Source organism: Cervus canadensis, chromosome 22 (genome assembly GCF_019320065.1).
Source record: "Cervus canadensis isolate Bull #8, Minnesota chromosome 22, ASM1932006v1, whole genome shotgun sequence".
Classification (NCBI taxonomy): Eukaryota; Metazoa; Chordata; class Mammalia; order Artiodactyla; family Cervidae; genus Cervus; species Cervus canadensis.
This window is the reverse complement of record NC_057407.1, coordinates 11,760,408-11,780,985: the sequence shown is the minus strand read 5'-3', so window position 1 is coordinate 11,780,985 and position 20,578 is coordinate 11,760,408. Positions and strand designations below refer to the sequence as shown.

Sequence of the window (20,578 nt, the reverse complement as noted above, 5' to 3'; positions counted from 1 at the left end):
CTGTTCCTAGCCAAGGCTGAGGCCTTGTCAGATATAGCAAGTCTCTTCTGTGACCTCAGGCAGGTCATCTGGAGTCTCTGTATCCTGATTTCTCCCCACCAGCCTACTTTACTCCTTCGGGCATTTTCCGTTTTGCGGGCTCACTCTGCAGAAGACCATCCGGTGGGGGTGGGGGGTGGGGCAGCTGCAGCAGCCTTTGCTGACTCTGGTGACGGAGGCCCGCAGACGAGTTGCCTCAGTCCACACTGGGATTGCATGTTCCCCCCGCCCTTTACCTGAGTGGAAGTCGTAGAAAGTGCTCCAGGTTTCTTAGTTTCCTTGAGAAGCCAGAGGATCCTAGAAATAAAGAAGTTCAGTGTTTGTTCTGCCTTTTTCCAGTAGTCATGTCTAACTCTTTGCAACCCCACGGAGTGTAGCCCACCAGGCTCCTCTGTCTATGGAATTTTCTAGGCAACAATACTGGAGTGGGTTGCCATTCCCTTCTCCAGGGGATCTTCCTGACCCAGAGATCGAACGAGGGTCTCCCACACTGCAGACAGATTTCTTTACCATCTGAGCCACCAGGGAAGCCCCCAAACTATAATTATTAAATTATTTTGGGCTGCACTGGGTCTTTGCTGTTCCCTGGGCTGTTCTCTGGCTTGGTAAGCGGGGGCTCCTCTCTGTCCTTCTCATTGTGATGGCTTCTCTGGTTGTGGGGCACAGGCTCTAGGTGCATGGGCTCGCAGCACGCAGGCTCAGTACTTGTGGCTCATGGGCTTTAAGTTGCTCCGTGGCATGTGGAATCTTCCTGGACCAGGGATCAAAACCCATGTCTCCTGCAATGGCAGGTGGATTCTGATCCACTGTACCACCAGGGAAGTCCCCAAGCTACAATTTTTGAAGAAAGTTTCCTGCTTTGGACAGTGGCTGATGGGTACCGTGACCGTGCACTGTCCAGGAGCACCAGAGACTCTGATACAGGTAGCAGAGGGCTCCCTGGGGATCAGAGTGAGGGACTGGCCTCTTCCCTCTGACCCGATATGTCCAGTTCTGGGAAGCAGGCAGGATCCCCTCTCCTTTTCCTTCCAGAGGCTATAACTGACTGACTGGCAGGTGGGTCAGGGCTGCCACCAGGTACACGGTAAAAAATTACCGTGTTTCCCAGAAGGGACGGGTTGCTTTTCACAAGCAGGAGAACGATTTTGTGGAAGTGCTCTGGGAGAAGTTTCTGGGCTTCCTGGCAGTGTAGTGAGGAGACAAGCCTTTTAACATGTGATGTTTACTGAGCAAGCCTCTTGTGGTGGTTCTCAAACTTTGGTGTGTATCAGAATTTCCCAGAGGGCTTGTTAAAATTCACCTTGTCTCCTCCCCAGAGTGTCTGATTCAGTAAGGGAATTTGCATTTCTAACAAATTTCTGGTGATGCTGATGCTACTGGAAACCAATAGATTGAGACCCTGGCATGCTGGGCAGGGAGACGGTGGAAGGAGAGAGTCTTTGTCCATCTTAGGAAGTTTCTACAACTTGGGAGAGGCACCTGGAGAATTGGCACCCCTTCAGCCCAATTTGGAAAGAGGTGTGGTTAGTTCTGATCTTTGTGCTATGTTAGAAGAAATCCCAGTGTTGCCCTGTGGTCTCTTTGGACCTAAAGGCACTCTTTAAACCTGCTGGGCTCTGTTGACAACTGAGCAGGCAGATGTGTGGTTTTATCACCAGTCAGTCAGAGGGAGAGTGGGACCCCAGGCAGCCCTCTGAGCTTCTGCTGAGCCTGTCATCCTCTGTGGGCTCCTGTCCTGGCCCCTAGTGCTGCTACATCAGTCCAGTCATCAGTGCTTGAATCCACATTCTCCACGCCACCTGCCTCCTGCGTTGTCCTCAGTGTTCACCTCTTACCTGGCAGATGGGGGTGCCTAGGTCACCTCCCGTCCTCCAGGGCCTGCAGGGCCTTTAGGGAGGTTGGTGGGTGAGTCTCTGACACCTGAGCTTGAGATGGCCTGGGTGCTTGTGGCCCAACATTTAAACCCCCAGGTGGAGGTCATCTTTGTAGATCCTTTTGGGGAAGTGCCTCCAGATGGCAAGAGCAGGAACAAGCCCCAAAATGGCCCTGATAGCTGTGACATGTAGAGGATGGGGTGGTGGGATGGGCAGAAGCTGAACTCCCTTCTCCAGCTGCCCTTTCAAGGGGATGATGGTAGTTTCCTGCCACTGAAAAATTCCCATCCATTTCACAAGGTCCCTATCCAGAGAAAAGCACAATTCCTAGGAAGGAAGGCCTATTAATGACTAAACCAGCCGGGGGCGTAGTCTCCGAAATCCAGGGCAAGGCGCATTCACACAGTCACAGTGCCATGAAGATGGGTGAACTTGACTCTGGAATCCAGACAGAGCCTGGATGCCCTTGTGTCCAGCTCTGAGTGCATTGGAATACACCTGGTGCAGGAACCTGGGTGTGCACTGACACCGTAGAGAGCTCTCTTTCAAGGTCTTTCAAGGGTCTCAGAGCTTCTTTGGGTTTCCTTTCCTCCTGGCAGCCAAAGCACGGGTTCAAGGTCAGTGGAGATTGCACAGTTGCTTGTGCATGCTAAGTCGCTTCAGTTGTTTCCAACTCTTTGTGACCCTATGGACTGTAGCCCACTAGGCCCCTCTGTCCATGGGATTCTCCAGGCAAGAATACAGGAGTGGGTTGCCATGCCCTCCTCCAAATGATCTTCCTGATGCAGGGATGGAACCTGCGTCTCTTGTGTCTCCTGTATTGGCAGGCAGGTTCTTTGCCACTCGCACCACCTGGGAAGCCCCCACAGTTGCACATGTGAGCCCAAATCACAGGACAGTGGGTTCCTCACATTGTGGCACTTTACTCTGAGGTTAAAATGTCCTGGGCAGGCACAGGCCACATGCCTTGGGTGTTTTTGTTTCACCTGTGGGGCCACTGCTGTGACGCTACCATTTTGGTGACAGCACTAATCCACAGCCGGGTTAGGCGATGCTGACAAGTCCCCTCTCCACTGAAAGCCAGCAGAGGCCATGCACACAAAGCAGGGAGGGTGGGCAAGAACTGAGGCCATTGGCATCTAGAGCCAGTCTGCCTGCCTGCCTTCTTTCCTCCTTCCCTCCCTTTCTTCCTTTTTCCATGGAACTTTCAAACTCAGAAACCTGAAAGTGGAAGAAATGAGCCACAAGTGGAAATAGACTGAGTTGCTTACATCTGACTGTGTCTCTTCAGCCCCCACCCTCTCTGTTCCCCAGCAGAGCTGCATTCATCCTTTCAGTCTCTTTCCAGGTGGCACCTCCTCCACGCAGCCTTCCCAGAGGGAAGGCTGCGAACTCTTCCTGCCCTGCCCACCCAGAGCACTGCTTACTAGAGCAGCCCCTCTCTGCTGCAGTCAGTTATTTGCAGGCCTGACTTTTTCCTCTGTATCCGCGTGGTGCCCAGCATGCCTCTGGAACAGGAAATCTGAGTTCAGTGGACACATGCCTGCTGTCTGTGGGCAGCATGGGTGGAGTGTGTGAGGCTGGAGGCAGGCTCTGGCTCTTGGCCTTTGGCACGTTTGATGGTCCCAGGCTAAAGGAAGGAAACCACTTGCTGGCCTGGTTTGTCAGCTTCAGGTTAGGTGGCATGGCATGGTGTGGGTCGTGGAGGGTGGGAGAATCTACACGTTTGGACTAGAAGTTTTAGTCTTCCTTTTCATTTTCAGTGGAAAAAAGCCCTTTGCAGCTTATATTTTCCAGATTGGATGGCAGCATGGCCCATGTGGTATAAGGGTGTTGAATAATGCTTGTGTTTATGTTCTCATTGGTTACCATGGAAAAAAATCAGAATAGATGGTTTCCATGGAGATTATCTTAAAATTAGTTTCTTTGAAGTTCTGGACACTGCTGCAGGGTTCACTGAACACTGTTGATGCAGTTAGGGCTTTCTCTATGGCAGTACCAAAGGCTATCCTGGATGTTTGTAGATTTAGCCAAATTTGCCTCCTGTGCTTGAAAGTGTCAAGACACCAGAGTGGGAGTGATCTTGTACCTCAGCTTCTTCCTGGGGTCCTACTTGCTTGGCCTCGGCTCCACAACTCATTCCTGTCACTTGGAAGCTTTTTTTTTAACCTCCAAAAAAAAAAAAAACTTTTGTATTGTGGAAATTATTAAGCTAGCACAAAAAGTAGAATATAATATAATGAACCCCCCCATGTACCTGTTGCCTCACTCCAGCATTTTGTCAACCTTGTTTTTTGTCTCCTCCCACAGTTTTTAAAATAATTGGAATATTTTTGTTTAATCCAGCTATTTTATTTTACCCTAAATAAAGACTTCTTTTTGGTTAAATAAATGCAGCTTTCTTACCACATCCAACAAAATGAATAATTCCTTAATATCAGGTGCCTAGTGCATATTCACATTCTTCTTCATTGTGTCAACAACGTTGTTTTGTGCTCTTTGTTCAGAGAAGGATGTGGGAGCCTTTGAGAAACCCCACGTCTCCCCTCCCAGCGTGGTCCTGGGACGTGGAGAGGCTCGGTGCTCTTAGCTCAGAGCTGCAGTTGGGCCAGGCCAGGCTCCACCCTCCCACTGTCCTCACGGAGAGTTGTGTGCTCTGAGCTCCGGGAAGCCCTTGTCGTCCCCGCCCCGCCCCGCCGGAGATGCATCAGCGTAGGTGGGCCCACCACCACCAGCTGTCCTAGGGCAGGCGTCCGCTGGGGTGCGCTGTCCCCCTTCACAGCCTGTAGGGGGACGGAGGTGGAGAGGTGCTGTAACCTTGATTCACAACAGCTGTGTGCAACTTCATGTTCCAGGAAGGGGGGCTGTGAGACCCCGGATTGGGAGGAGGCAGCCTCTCTCGGCTCCTCCCTTGGCAGCACCAGGGTGAGGGCTTTGGCTCATTGGAGGCCTGCAGCCTCTGCGGGGCAAGCAGGGCCAGTCTTGGCTGGCTGTCTCACAGGCTTTGCTCACGTCCTGAGAAGCTGCACAAAATATGAATTACCGAATGGTGGGAGTGGTGCCTGGGGATGATCGGTGTCTCTAAGTCTCTCCATTGAACCAAGTGCAAGGAGAGTTTAAAATAGCCAGCCTTTGTTCCCGAGGTTTTAAACATTCAACTCCAGTAGTTACAATGAGCTGTCTTCAAGTGGATCTATAAATAAACTGCTACTGTTCCTCTTTGTCACCGAGAGCTTCGGCGTCTTCCAGAGACGTCGGCTCTGCTGCTCATCTTCATTAGATGCCTCTCATCTGCCGGGCAGCTGCAGCTATCAGCAAGCTGGGCTGACACGCATAGTGCATAATGACAGCCACACGTTCCTTTTTATTTATTTTTTTTTTTCCCTTTTTTTAATTTTTATTTTTATTTTTTTTTTATTCTTTGAATCAGCCATGGATTTACATGTATTCCCAATCCCGATCCCCACTCCCACCTCCCTCTCCACCCGATTCCTCTGGGTCTTCCCAGTGCACCAGGCCGGAGCACTTGTCTCATGCATCCCACCTGGGCTGGTGATCTGTTTCACCATAGATAGTATACATGCTGTTCTTTTGAAATATCCCACCCTCACCTTCTCCCACAGAGTTCAAAAGTCTGTTCTGTATTGTCTGTGTCTCTTTTTCTGTTTTGCATATAGGGTTATCGTTACCAACCTTTTCTTAAATTCCATATATTGTGTTAGTAATGCTGTAATGTCTTTATCTTTCTGCTTCTTCACTCTGTAATGGCTCCAGCTTCATCCCTCTCATTAGGACTGGTTCAATGGAATTCTTTAATGGCTGAGTAATATTCCATGGTGTATATGTACCACAGCTTCCTTATCCATTCATCTGCTGATGGGCATCTAGGTTGCTTCCATGTCCTGGCTATTATAAACAGTGCTGCGATGAACATTGGCGTGCACGTGTCTCTTTCAGATCTGGTTTCCTCAGTGTGTATGCCCAGAAGTGGGATTGCTGGGTCATATGGCAGTTCTATTTCCAGTTTTTTAAGAAATCTCCACACTGTTTTCCATAGCGCACACGTTCCTTTTTAAAAAGCCACCGTCCCCCTTGACTGACTGCACAGGCAAAGACGTAGCGTTGCATTGGAGAAACCTGGCAGTGGGGTCAACATCACCACTGATCGAGGTCAGTGTCGCTCATACAGAAGACCTGTCCATACGAGCTCTGTGATGTCATACACGTGACATCACACGTGTGGTGCTCCTGTAAAAAATGCCTAACCTCACTCCAGTTGTGGGAAAACATCAGACCGAAACTGAGGGATGTTTGACAACATAACTGACCAGTAATCTTTCTTAAGTGTCAGTGTCATGAAAGACAAGGGAAAGCTGAGGAACTGGACAGATTTCAGGAGACTAAGGAGAAAAAACTAAATGTGGTGCAAGATCCTGGATAGGATTCTGGAACATCAGGATTCAAGGATATTAATAGGTAAACTGGTGAAGCCTGAGTGGAGCCCTTCCTTGGTTTGGATAATGGAATTGTCCCCATGTTCATTTCCTGGTGTGACCATTGTACTAATGATTATGTAAGATGTTAACACTGGGGGAGGGATATATGGAAATTTTCTGTACTATTTTTTGCAACTTTTCTCTGAGTCTAAAATTAGATCAGAGCAGTTTAAAAAACAAAAACTGCCATTGATGCTTGAGCTTTATTGGAAGCCTTGATTTCCCACCCAGGGTGTCTTGGTTCATGGTGTGGAGAGCAGGTTTTTCTGTCTCACAGTAGGAGGTAGCAACCCTAGGGACTCAACACCCAGCCTGAGGTGAACTGAGCAAAAGCTGGCCCTACAGGAAGCAGGTTGTGTTCAGAGGGCACTCCTACAAAGGTGTCGGTCACGCCCCCTGGGCACCACACGGCGGCGTTGTCTGCTTCTCAACATTGGTTCTCAGAATGCTCCAGAGGTGCACCTGCTCCAGGAACTCCAGGCAGACTGGCAGCAGATGCTCCACACATAGCCTCCTCCTGACACTTCCCTGGGCCTCACGGAGGACCCCACTGCCTGCCCCACCCTCTTCCTTCTCATTTGTGTCCCTGACCCTGGGCTCTGCCTTGCTGCTTACCAGTGTGGGATTCTGGCTGTACCAGGTGTGATGATCTGGGGGTTTCCACCCCTAACGGCCTGATTGATCTCCTCCACCCTTGGAACCAGGAGCAGGCCAGGATCTCCCCTGCACACAGCAACATTCTTCCTGCATGATGGTCTGCTTGCTTCCTGGCTGCCGCCACCAGTTTGCAATCGCTTAGCCTCTCTTTCCCCATTTCATCCTCACTCCCTTCTCCGCACAGCTTCTCTCATGGGTCATTTCAGTAGGACCGTCCTACTTTTTGCTCCTGGAGACATATCTGGACATTAGAATGCCTTTCCATTTCCTGCATATAACCAAGGCCCTCCTTTCATACCTTTGAAACATTTGGCTTCGTAAACCAGCCCTCTTGTGTAGGGGGAGATACTTGGAAACCCTCGGACAACACGGCTGGGGAGTCAGCAGGAGATGTCTGGCTTTGAGCCCAGGAGTGGCTGACATAGCTGGGGGTGGGGGCCTCAGTTTTGCTTTGGGCCTGACTGAGGAGATGGGGGTTCCCTGGTTGTACATTTAACATCTCCCACATGCCAGGGAGGCCCGTGACCCATGCAGGTGTAATAGGAGGACTGAGGCCGCATGGTCTTTGCCTCAGAGGGTGTCTCAGGAGAGGACTGTGAGGTGTGAAAGTGGGCCACGCTGCCTGCGGTCTTGCCATTTGGACAGCACCAGTTCTGAGTGAGGAGGTATGGGTCAGGCATGTGGATCCCTCATCCTCCATGTTAGACCCATCCTGCGGCTTCTTCATAGGTCGCAGATCCTTAGTTCAGAGGACTCCCTGTCTGCTTCCCATTGGTGGGAGCCTGGGATCACAAGATGGCTATTACACTGAATTGGGATCTGTCATTTTGAAGAGCCTGATTAGGTTCAGAGGATGTCGTCCAGCCCCTTGTCGCTGGGCCTCTTGGCTTATTTGGTGCACAGAAGACCCAGGGCCCCGCCCTCTTGGGAGTCTGGTGTAGGGAACTCACAGCGGCAACCTTCATGCTCATACTCGACGCAGAAGCCAACAGCGGTAACCAAACCCAGTGCTCATACTTAGGCTGCCTTGAAAGAACATTGGCAGGACTGCAGAACAATTAGATGATTTTAAGAAGCCAGAATTCCTCTTGGGTTCATGGCTATGTTTAGAACCAGAAGTTTCCTTTCTTGTTGGACTCTGGGCCGGAACCCTAAATTATAGGGCAGACAAGACTGTAGTAGATCTAGTCCACAAATATGTGTGGGGAACACAGTACCAGCTTTTTCTTGAGCTTTGACTTGAGAAAACAGCTGTGCCTATTTCCCCTGGAGAAGCTGGAGCTGAGGGGAGCCCGAGTGAGCTCAGCTCTGTCCCCTGCTCCCCTCGCCAAGGCCAGGTTTAGCAGACAGGGAGACAGGCAGACTGGTTGACTGTTAGCTTTCCGTGAGGCCAAGTGTCAAAGCCAAAGGCCTGAGGTGAAAACCAAGAAACATCTGTGTATGTGATTCTGTACCCTCGCTTAGCAGACTATGTGATGAGCAGTTGGATGAGAGATTAGGTTGAAGAGATTTAACCATGGTGTGTGTGTCTGTCCATTTCTTCCAGCTTTGCACTCAGGGTCTATACTTGGAGGGTACCAGTGAGCCCACCCAGGTCACTTCCATCTCCCCTCTCTAGTCAGACCCAAGCCTTGGGCAGTAGTTTCTGGATACTTTGGTCTATTACAGAGTTTCTGTTTCTGGAGCAGCCTGGGCAGAGGACAAGGTCCAGTGTTAGAGATTAAAAGAAAAGGAGAAATTTCAGTCTTGAGCAAGTGTTAATAATTAACCACCCCACCCAACCAGAGGGGGGCATTCTGTCAAGTCAGCTTGTGACATCTTTGTGGTAAAACTTCAGCCACTCCTGGCTTCCAGCCAGCTGTATGCAGACCTCACTCGCTCGTGACTGGCAAGCTGTGTATGGACCCCTGAGCAGCTGAGGACAAAGTTCCATAGACTGGGTAGCTGCTGCTTAGGAATCCCTGCCTGGGACATCTGCTAACAACCAGGGAGTCACTGAAATGTGACTCTTACCCTCTGCATTTGGAAACCATCACTCACAGGCCTCACCTGTGGTCTTCAGCCTTAGGTTTCACCCGTTGCTAATGTCCCCTGGCCAGGCAGTGATTGTCACCTTGAGAGCAGAGTGGCAGTGAGGGGCAGTGTCAAGTGCAGTGTCATGGGATGGGCTGGTTGGGGTCCTAAGGGCATTTCAGTTGTAACTGCATCTTTTTTAGGTCAGACTTATTAATACACAAATAGTAACATTCACCATTTTTAAAAGTGAACCGTTCTGTGAGTTTCAATAGTTATGTAATCACTACCATGGTCAAGTTATAGAATGTTTCCATCATCTCCCAAATTTCCTTGTGCTTCTTTGTAGTCAATCCTGTCTGTCCATCTCCAGCCCCAGGCAACTGCTAATCTGCTTTCTGCATTTTTCAGAATTTGATATAAATGAAATCGTACAGTTATATACTCCTTTTACTCTGGTTTCTTTCAATCTAATTATTTTGACAGTCACCCACATTGTTACATTTATCAATAGTCATTTCTTCTTCTTTTATTTTTTTTTAGTATTTATTTATTTGGCTGCACTGGGTCTTAGTTATGGCATATGGGATCTAGTTTCCTGACCAGGAATTGAACCTGGGCCCCTGCATTGGGAGCACAGAGTCTTAACCATTGGACCACCAGGGAAGTCTCTTCCTTGCCATTTTCAGTGTCTCATACTTTTTTATTGAATGCCAGTCAACATGTTGAGGATGGCAGAGGCTGAGGTAAATAGTCTTACCAGGAGTTGAGCTTAGTTTAGCATTACCCTGCACTTAGGGTGAGGTCTGGGTGTTGGAGGATTTTTTTCAATGTTCCTGCTCCACCCCCATCTTTCAGTCTAGCCTGGGGCCCTGCCCCTCAGAAAGTGTCTATGTCCATGGTCTTGTCCCTCCCCTGGCAGTAGGCTGTTACTGCTTATTACCTGTTGCTCGCTAGCTTTGTTGGAGGGATTCTGTGTGTTCTGGGCCAGCTTCAGGCTTAGGCTCTGTGTCCCTGGGTCTCAGAAGTAGGGCATTCTCAGTAGTGCTGCCCCTCCCTCAGCCTTTGAAGACCTGAGTGATCTCTCAGGATGGTTTCCTACCTTTCCCACAGGAATAAAGGGTTTCATCTCTTTTGCTCTTCTCATAGCTTAAGAATTGTGTTCCACAAGTGACAGAGATCTTGGTGGGGCTTTGTGCCTTTTCCGTAATTACTCCCCTCCTCCAGGCCTGCACCCTTAAGGATGGTCTTCTTCCATCCCTGCACGCCACCCTCCCCACCCCATCTTTCTAATGAATGTTCCTGTGGAGGTCTGTGGAGAAGACCTTTCAGTTCAGTTAGTCAGTTCAGTCACTCAGTTGTATCTGACTCTTTGCAACCTCATGGATTGCATCACGCCAGGCTTCCCTGTCCATTACCAACTCCCAGAGCTTGTTCAGACTCATGTCCATCAAGTCGGTGATGACATCCAACCTTCTCATCCTCTGTCATCCCCTTCTCTTGCCTTCAGTCTTTCCCAGCATCAGGGTCTTTTCCATTGAGTCAGTTCTTTGCATCAGGTGGCCAAAGTATTGGAGCTTCAGCTTCAGCATCAGTCCTTCCAATGAACATTCAGGACTGATTTCCTTTAGGATGGACTGGTTTGATTTCCTTGCATTCCAAGGGACTCTCAAGAGTCTTCTCCAACACCACATTTCAAAATCATCAGTTCTCCTGCGCTCAGCTTTCTTTATAGTCCAATTCTAACATTCATACATGACTACTGGAAAAACCATAGCTTTGACCAGACAGACCTTTGTTGGCAAAGTAATATCTCTGCTTTTTAACATGCTGTCTAGGTTGGTGATAGCTTTTCTTCCAAGGAGCAAGCATCTTTCAATTTCATGGCTGCAATCACCATCTGCAGTGATTTTGGAGCCCAAGAAAATTAAGTCTCTTACTGTTTCCATTGTTTCCCCATCTATTTGCCACAAAGTGATGGGACCAGATGCTATGATCATAGTCTTCTGAATGTTGAGTTTTAAGCCAGCTTTTTTAGTCTCCTCTTTGACTTTCATCAAGAGGCTCTTTAGTTCCTCTTCACTTTTTGTCATTTGCATATCTGAGGTTCTTGATATTTCTTCCGGCAATCTTGATTCCAGCTTGTGCTTCATCCAGCCTGGCATTTTGCATAATGTACTCTGCATATAAGTTAAATAAACAGGGTGACAATATACAGCCTTAATGTACTCCTTTCCCATTTTGGAAGACCCTTTGAGCAGGTTAGCAACCTGCTAACCCTTGTTAGCTAACCTTGTTAGCTAACCCTAACCCTAACTCTAACCCTAATTTTTAACCTACTCCCCTTGTTCCTGTGGGTTCTTCGCTCTCACCCTGACCTCACTCAGCCTTGCAGCTTGCTAACATGGAAACCTAGTTCTTCTCACCACTTGTATGGCAATTGGTGTCCTGCTTTCCCAGGCTTTGCTGGAGGTGAGCCGATGCTCACTTCCTGTTTTCCTTGGAAGAGTCTGCCTTTCCTTACATTCCAGGCTAGTTGTTTGCTCTGTGATCTCAACACTCTGATTGAAGATAAGTTAACTGTCAGTCATGAAAGTTGGACCGTAAAGAAAGCTGAGTGCCATAGAATTGATGCTTTTGAACTGTGGTATTGGAGAAGACTCTTGAGAGTCCCTTGGACTGCAAAGAGATCAAACCAGTCCATCCTAAAGGAAATCAGTCCTGAATATTCAATGGAAGGACTGATGCTGAAGCTGAAACTCCAATACTTTGGCCACCTGATGCAAAGAACTGACTCACTGGAGAAGACCCTGATTCTGGGAAAGATTGAAGGCAGGAGAAGAAGGGGACGATGGAGGATGAGATGGTCGGATGGCATCACTGGCTCAATGGAGATGAGTTTGAGAAAGCTTCAGGAGTTGGTGATGGATAGGGAGACCTGGCGTGCTACAGTCCATGGGGTCGCAAAGAGTCAGACACGACTGAGTGACTGAACTGAACTGTCAGTCGTGTCCAACTCTTTGTGACCCCATGGACTGTAGCCCACCAGGCTCTTCTGTCCTTGGAATTGTCCAGGCAAGGATACTGGAGTGGGTTGCCATTCCCTTTTCCAGGGATAAGTTAAGATCCTTTTAGATTGTTTGTCTTTTTCTTGTTAGGATGGGATTATCTTGGGTGGGAGCTTGTTATCCATGTCCGCCCCTGGATGATGAAAAAGTGAGACCAGAGTAGTCAATCCAGAGAACAGTCAAGTTACCCCAGATGGCTTGACTTCTTGTCCAGGAAGGACCTGCAGGCCCTGCTCTTACTTTATTTTATAATGAAGATATATGGGTTGGTTACCCATGTATTTGAGTGGCTGAGAGCAACCACAGACATTATGCAGTTCCTACTGTGTGCAGTGCTGAGCTTCTGGTGGCAGCAACAGAAACTGAGGCAAGCAGGTTAGCTTACTGTGAGAGCCCAGGGTCCTGTACCAGGGTGAGATTTCCACAAAGTTAGATTGATTCATACATTTGAGGATGAGATGGTTAAATAGCATCATTGATTCCATGGATATGAGTTTGTGCAAACTCTGGGAAATAGTGGAGTACAGGGAAGTCTGATGTGTTGCAGTCCATGGGGTCACAGAGAGTCGGACACGACTTGGCCACTGGACAACAGCATAATTCTGAGTTTCACCTTTTTTTTCCCTTGTAATGTTAAGATGTTTTTATTTGGTAAGAATGCAAGTTGCTGACTTGGTGCAGCTCCCTACATATGTATGTGTGGGACTAATGCTGTTACAGTTTTACTTGTGATAGACCTAGCTGAGGACCACCAGGCAGGGCCCCTGGTATCCTTTGATGTTGAACAGACAACCCTTTAAACACTGCTCTTGGTGTCCCATCACTGTCATTACCCACAGCCTGTCACGTGCGCCTCTTCCAACTCTTGCCCATCATCTTCTTATCTCTGCTTTGTCACTTACTTGCCAAGCTCTTGGGGAATGCCACATCTGCAAAGTGCTCGAGTGCAGGTGAGCAGCTCTCTGGGGCTGAACTGCTGGCCCTTTGCCTTGCGGGGAGGTGTCATTCCACAGGAATGTCATCACGGTGGGCTTGGCTCTTTGAGGTGTCGTCGAGTGTGTGTGGAGGGCCTGCCGGCTCTGTGTTCAGCTCTGCCATGCAAGCATTCCAGGGCAGGTGGGGCTGGGGAATGACGCAAAAAATATTAGAGCCGGGAGCTGGGAGCCTCCATGAGGATGGAAGAGGCGCTGGGCATGTGGCAGCAAATCCACAGGCGATGTCCCCTGTCAGAGGCTGCTTCCTGTCAGGAACTCCCTGTACTTTGAGTTCAGATCCCAGCTGTCATTTCCTGTATTAGAATAAGTTATTTAACCTCCCTGATTCTGCTTCCCCATCTGAAAATTAAGGCCAGTGATGCCTGCTGTGAAGGGTCATTGTAGGGATTAAATTAAGTGACATCTAAAATGCTGGCACATAGGTGACAAGTAAACCACAGTGGTGTCCGTCTTTATGTGCTGGACTGGCAGTGTGTTAAGTGCTGTAATGTCTGTAGTCCTGGTGAAAGTAAAAGCAAGAGCAAATGGCGTGGCTGGAGGAATAGCCCAGGGCAGGCAGAACCCTGGACTTGTGAGCAAGGCTGGAGGCTGGGTACCTTCTGACAGTTATTTCCTGTCTGAGCTCCGGTTCCTGTAGCCTGTCTTCCCAAAGCCGCCACCCTGTTTGGGGCATGTGGCTGCTGTCCTCAGTCTTCCTTTGGAGTTGGCTCAGCTTGGGCTCAGAAGGAGGGTTCCTGTTGCTGAAGTCAGTAGTGCTCATCCCCACCCCTGCCTCCAGAGGCTTGGCTTGGCACTGTCTATCTCCAAGCCATTTTGCAGAAACACTCAGAATTTCCATCCCGTCCTTCCCAGGCAGCAGGCAGCGCCCGACTGGTCACTCCTTGAGGATGCTGGTCATCAGGACAGAGGGCTGCCAGGTTCCTATCCTCCCTCTGGTGGCCTTTCCTGAGGGAGCCAGGGGGACTCAGTGTCAGGAGGAAGGGGAGGGGGTTCTTTGGAAGTAGTGGGTGTAGGCTCCTCCAGAAAGCCTTGTGGGTGATTCATAGATAAGCGTTTCTCACAGTCCAGCCCTTGGAAGTACAGGCCCAGTTGTCACTCCCATTTTACAGATGAGGAAGTGGAGGCCCAGAGGGACTAAAACTCTTGCCTAGGGCCACCTAGCCTGTCGAGGTAGAGCTCAGATGTTGGCCAGGGGCTGTCTGAGTCCCTGCTCTTCCCCACTCTGCTCTGTCTCCCAACAGAACTGCCTGGGTCTGGGGGCCACAGTGTTGAAGGCCAGTCAAGGCTTCTGAAACATTTCCCTTTGGGATGGGCTTTGAGAGCTGAAGTGTAACAACTCCTAGAGGACTGGAAGTCCCCCAGGCCCCATGGGCCAAGGTCTTAACCATGGCCACAGCAGACAGCAGGCCTGTGGATGTGGCATTGCCCTTCTTTTCAATTATGCTCCTCAGGTTTGTGTCTCACATTCAAGTTCTCTGTAAGCACTGGGGCCTGCATTTTTCCAAGTTCAAATTGACGTGCACTTGAGAGTTTGTTAGCTATGATATTAGAACACTTTCCTAATAAAGGAAAATATGCAGGTAGAGGCCATGTGCTGAGCTGCCCTTCTTTGCTGGTTGGTACTTGTCTTCTGGGCGGATTTTTTTCAAGGATGCTGAGGCCTGCCCAGGGGAGCATGCCCAGGGCAGAGCCACTGGATTTGTCCCGGAGATGGGCCAACTCAGATGAGATGCCAGCTGGCTGCTGATCCTAGGTGAGCCACAGTCGTAGCTGGTGTTCTGCCGTGGCTGGGGCTTTGAAGGATGAGGGAGTGCTGGCTGGAGTGCCCTGCGCTCTGTTGTGTTTGGGGAGTTGACAGGCTTTGAGCCCAATGATGTGTCCTGGGTTTAGAGGGGAAAGGAGTGATGAGTGCAGGCAGGAGACAGGGAGAGAGAGACACAGACATGTGGGTGGGAGGCGGGCAGTCTGGCTTTGATTCTTCCCGCTCATGTGTCCTGTCTCTGAAGATGAGTGGCGGGAGGAACAGGATCGGGGTAGGGCAGGTCCAGGTGTGCAGGAGCACAGAGGAGCTTCTGATTGGGCGTGAGGGGTTGCAGGGTGAATGGATAAGGATGCTTGGAGCAGGGCGGATGAGGGGACCCTGGGAGCCAGACACAGGGCAGAGGTGGGAGCAGCGCTGGGGAGGGAGGCAGGCTAGAGCAGGGTCCCCTGTCAAGGGGCTTGAATTTTCTCTCAGAGCCTATGGAGAGCCCCGGAGGACTGGCAAAAGCCAAAGAACAACGTGTAACATTTTGAATGTCTGTCAGTCAGATTGTAGTTGAAAACATTGAGTCCCAAGGGTGGCTGCATCTATGGGTTACTGGGGTTTGGGGCTGCCCTCAAAACTGAACTGAGGAGTGTCAGCCTTGCTGAGCATGTCATTCCCACAAGGAACAAGTCCACAGAGGAATTGTATCTTCCTGAGACATTTGGCCATGCTGTCTTTGGGAACCAGGTGGTTCCCGGCATCCTGCTCTGGCTGCACACGTGCACGATGCTTCTAGGGTCTGGAAAAGCCTTTGTGTGCAGAGCAGTGCCTGACTTTGGGGAGACACGCATTGGACTGGATTAGTCCATTTAGGAAATCACTTGTCCAGTGGCGGCGGTGGCAGGGGAGGATGGCTTCTGCATTCGGGGACTGAGGATCTTAGACAGGAGCACCGAGTCCTTCAGGTTCCCGGAGTCTTCTCTGAAGCAGCATGGGGCACCTGTCCTGTGGATGCTGACTCCGCCAGCCATTGGACCAGCACTTTCACATAGAATCTGTCTGCCCTGGGGATCTGCGCCAGGGCAGGGCCGGACCCTTCCCTTAGTTCTGGGCCATCCCACCCCTAGGGTGGGGAGTGGGTGTTGGGCTAACTAGGAGGAAGGGTGACTTCAGGGGCCAGCATAGACTTCAGGGGCCCTGGACTCTGAGAGGCCTCACACTGGAGGTTGCAGGTCTTGTGAAGAGCTGGCAGCCCCTGGCCTCTCTTGAGGACCTCCAAGAGCCCAGCCTGACATCCCTCCCGGGGCCCTGCAGCCTGGACTGCGATTGCTTTGATTCCACTCCTCGCTCTCAGTCTCTGCTCGGAAAGGAGGGCCCAGAGGTGGAGTCCCGCCCTTGCTCACCAACATTTGGAACTCGTCTTCTCAAGTTTGCTGATGGTTTTCCCCTTGATCCTTTGAGGGGCTCTTTTCCTCAGTGTTTCCTCAAGACTAAAGGGCTCCCTTTCCTTCTATTGTTTTCAGCCAGAAGTGGACCCCCTCGTCCCGCCCAGCAGGGGCAGGAGTCAGGAGTCGATGCAGAGCCAATCCCAGGAGCCCGTGAGCATGCCCCAGTCGCTGACCAGCACACTGGAGCACATCGTGGGCCAGTTGGACGTCCTCACCCAGGTAGGCTGTGACATAGACTCCCCCCATCATCTGCACTTGGCCTGGCCATTTGGACCATTTGAAGTTGGCCTACTGGTCCTGAGTTTTTAAAAAACATACTTATAGTGTACTTATTTTTCAGCCCAAATAAATGAAATGGCAGTGCCTGCCCTGGGATCCTGTCTCTCAGAGCCATTCAATCCCTGGCCAAGCCACTGTACCCCAAAATCACCAACACTGAATCCTGCCAGGGATGCCCACCCAGTGTTAGCTTGGGCCACAACAGAGCTTTGAAAGAAACACTGTCCCTTCATTTGACTCTTCACTGTGGGCGGGGGGCAGTCCAGGGACGTGCCAGGAACTGTGCACAGAGCGTCAAGGCACCGAGAGCCCAGCCAGGCTCTGGGTTTGAGGTGGCACTGCTCCTTACCCTCTGAGCAACCTTGGAGATGCCCCTGTGGCTCTCCAAGCCCTGGTGTGCTTATCTGTCACGAGCCTGCCATGTTTTGTTTGTTTGCTGCAGCGGGTGTTAGTTGCAGCATGCGGGATCTTTAGTTGTGGCATGTGGGATCTAGTTCCCTGACCAGGAATCGAACGCAAGTCCCCTGCATTGGGAAGCACGGCGTATTAGCCACTGGACCACCAGGGAAGTCCTGAGCCTGCCATATTTATGGTCAGAATTAAAGGAGATGAGTCTGCAAGCATTGTTTGGTCTGTGCCTACCCCTGGGTAGCTGCTCAATAAATGTTAGCTGTGGCGCTGATCACCCTCATCCGTGAAATCCATGTGGCCCCACCTCCACCAGGCGCGTAAATGCAACTGGCTGCTCATGAACAGTGGTCTGTTAGGTGCAGAGATTTCAGTGAAGCAGAATGCCCTGACGAGAGGTGGCGGCCAGCACCGTGGGCATGCCCGGAGGGTCTCTCGTCCTGGGGTAGAGGAGCAGCTCTGCACAGGGAGCAGCAGCATGCCTGCAGGTCTGGGCCAGGGGTTGGGGGTGGGGGTGGGGACCATGAGCACATCCAAGCAGTGAGCAGAGTCCAGCACAGCCAGCATGAGGCATGTAGGTGGGGGCGGCGACTGGGCGACTGCAGGATTTAAAGATCCTCAGGCTCCTGCCCGCCTTGGCTTTGGGCGCAGACCACTCTCCTGTGCCAGCTCACGGTAGAAGGAGGGCACAGGAAGGAGGTAGTGTCCCCTTGAGTCTCTGATGGAGATGGGGGTGAAGTGGCATGGCGTCTCTTCTGTACCGCTGGCTCCGGGCTAAGTTCGAAGAACTCCTCCACACGGTGTCACATGGTCCATGTGTCACAGCATCCCAGCTAGTACTGCACGCCTTGGACCCACTGCCGGATGGACATTTGAGGGGAAAGGTCAGGCATCGGTGACTGGGGGGGGTGGTGAGACTGTGTGCACATCACACCGACATCCCTGAGCGCCCTGAGCCCTGGAAGAGAAGGCCTGTACTGAGAGGGGGAGAAGCAAAGACTTAGAAAACATCCCCCACCTCAGAGCCATCAGAAAGCACCTAGCCTGCCTCGTGTTCTTCACAGCCTCGTCAAGTGAGAGATCAGGGGAGGTGGAATGAATTAGAACTTTATAGGATAAAATTGGAAATCAAGTCTGAGAGGGTGGTTAAAAATAGCCTCATTGCATCCAGAAGAGTATAACACTAAAAACATTTCCTTTCACTGTGTTTTAAAGGCGTACACGGAAGGTTTTGTTATGTGTTAGCAGTCAGGAGTCTGATAGTAACTTCGTAAGAAACTGGCATCTCAGGGAATAAGTGAGCCTCTCTGCCTTGGCCTGTGGCCGGGCTCACACCTTTCAGCCCCTTTGCAAGTCCAGACGGCGCTGCACGCCTGACCAAAGGCCAAGCCCGTCAGCCAGTCACCCACTGTGCTGGACGGTGTGCATTCCTGGAAGCTAGAGTGTGGCTTGTTTCTGACGGACTCAACTTGGGTTCCAAGGTGAAGTCCCTATCAAGGTCTTAGAGCGCAACCTGTTTTTGAAGTGGTGTGTGTTGGGGAGTGTCTGCACTAAATTGCGTGCCACCTCGGGCTTGGTTGTTGGTTGTTTTCCACGCCCACGTCCTCTCCTGGAGTTGGGGCTCTCACTGAAGTGTTCAGCCCCAGCCAGAGCTGTCCCATTCAGGTTGGAGGGTCCCTGGCCCCTTCTTTAGGACCAGCCTGGCTGAGGACTGTCCTTTCTGGAGGCTCCCCTCAGGTGTAGAGCTGGATGACCACTGCCATCCTTGTTCCTGTTGGGTATCTCAGCTGGGCTCTGCACCTCCTGTGGGTACTGGCCTCAGACGCTGCCCCCTTGGCAGTGCTCCTTACCATCTGACGCACGCCTATGCTGTGCAGGAGCCGAGTGTGTCTCGGCCACCCCGACACTGACTCCTGCTTAGTTCAAAGTCCCCTCTCCCTTACATCACTGCCTCTCCCGTCCCCCACAGGCTAGTCTAGTTCTGAGCAGCCTCTGAGAGGGACACGGGCTTCTGTCCTGCTGAACATCCTTCAGGGAGGAAGCCTGGGGCTGCAGTGGGCAGTGGCCGGGATGTTTAGTGGAGTCACAGAGTCCCAGGTGACAGCCAGCACCCTGCTGTGGAGGTTCATGGTCCTCAGAGCCTGCCCGCCTGCTGGTGCGACCCGCTGAGTTTATCTGCAGACCAAACCTGACCTTCCTGAAAGTTACGGTTGGACACTCTGGCTTAGTGCTCTGTGGTCACAGCCCAGTGGCCCAACCTCTGAGGCCACTAGCCAGAAAGCACACCCCCTTGCCCTGGCCCTTCTTTGTGTTGGAGAGACCCCCCCCCTTTGCCCCTGCGGAGTTGCTGTTTGGGGTTTCACTGCCACTGAGCTCCTCAGGGCCTTGATCCCACCTGGCTACCTTACACATCCCTGTTGCCTGTGGGGAGCCGTGGTCTGCCCTTGGGTGTCACGGCTGCTCTGCTCAGCTCAGTGAGCCGCTGCCCATTAGCCTGGGTGTACTGCTCTCCTGGGCTTGGGAGCCAGCGCCATCCCTCATCACCTGGGTAACTTTGGGCAGGGGACGGGGCTTCCCAGAGCCTCAGCCTTCTCGCATGTGAAGTGGGGACAGCCCAGCCTCCTCGTGTCCTCTGAGCGCAGTGGGGAGGCTCCAGGTTACCTGGGTGCTAGACTGGCGCTGACTGTGAAGCAGGACATGAGGGAGACATTCTTGGGATCCGAGTGGGAACGCACTGGTGTGGTCAGGTGACAGGAGTGGACATGGCGCAGGCCTCTGTGACCGCTGGAGTCCCAGGGATGCTTCTGAGCTGCCAGGAGGCTCTAGTGGTCTGACTAGCCATTAGGATGGGAGGGAGATAAACAGGAGGTGTTGCCCCCAGTCCAGGAAGTGGCAAGAGGGACCGGGGTGCCTGGAGACTATTGAAAATCGGGTGGCTCGGGGTGGGGGGGTTGGCACTAGATGGGAGCGTTGAACCCAGATCCAGGCATCTGGGCCAAGACTGAAGCTCTGCAAAGATGTATATACATCTTGTGATAGCTATTCTTTGAACTGAATCATTGTAATGGTTGCTGCGGAAAATATATTCCCTAACAATGAGATTTAGGTTTTTCTTTGGGAGATTTCTTGTTTTTCAAAACCCCTCATGGGAATTCTCAAGAGCGGCTAGGGCAGAGATCATGGATGTGGGTGCTGTGTACCGTGTGCCCTCCCCCGCCTCCCGGGAGCCTATCCTGCCCCCCACTCCCATTCTGTCCTGCGGCCGCCCTGTCACCATCCTGCTGGGCCTGCCCCAGTTGTCTCTTCCTGAGATAGATGGCCTGACTGCAGAGGCCTGCATGGGGCCAGAGCAAAGCTCCAACCAGGAGTCAGAAGCCCCAGATGCTTTGGCACAGCCTGCCTCTCTTTCCATCTGTGTGGACTTGGGGAAGCTGTGGTTTCCTCCTCCATGGAGGGGAGACATTAGACCCTGCCCATCTATCTGTCCCGGAGGTGGGCAGCAGGGGTCGGCATCTCAGGTGGGGCCTGAGACTACTCTTACGGCCTTCTTTCCG

General features: G+C 51.4%; 1 protein-coding gene and 1 non-coding gene across 6 annotated transcripts in view; one reads left to right on the top strand and one right to left on the bottom strand.

Moving 5' to 3' along the window:
- POC1A (POC1 centriolar protein A) overlaps window positions 1–20,578 on the top strand; it is a 118,526-nt gene that overhangs the window by 83,150 nt on the left and 14,798 nt on the right. For all 5 annotated transcript variants that reach the window (XM_043441906.1, XM_043441908.1, XM_043441904.1 and 2 more), the window contains one exon: window positions 16,413–16,556. In XM_043441906.1, the coding sequence (XP_043297841.1) occupies window positions 16,413–16,556 (144 nt within the window). The remainder of the gene's footprint in view (window positions 1–16,412; window positions 16,557–20,578) is intronic.
- TRNAG-CCC lies at window positions 9,674–9,745 on the bottom strand. Its single transcript has one exon. It is a non-coding gene; the product is annotated as a tRNA-Gly (tRNA).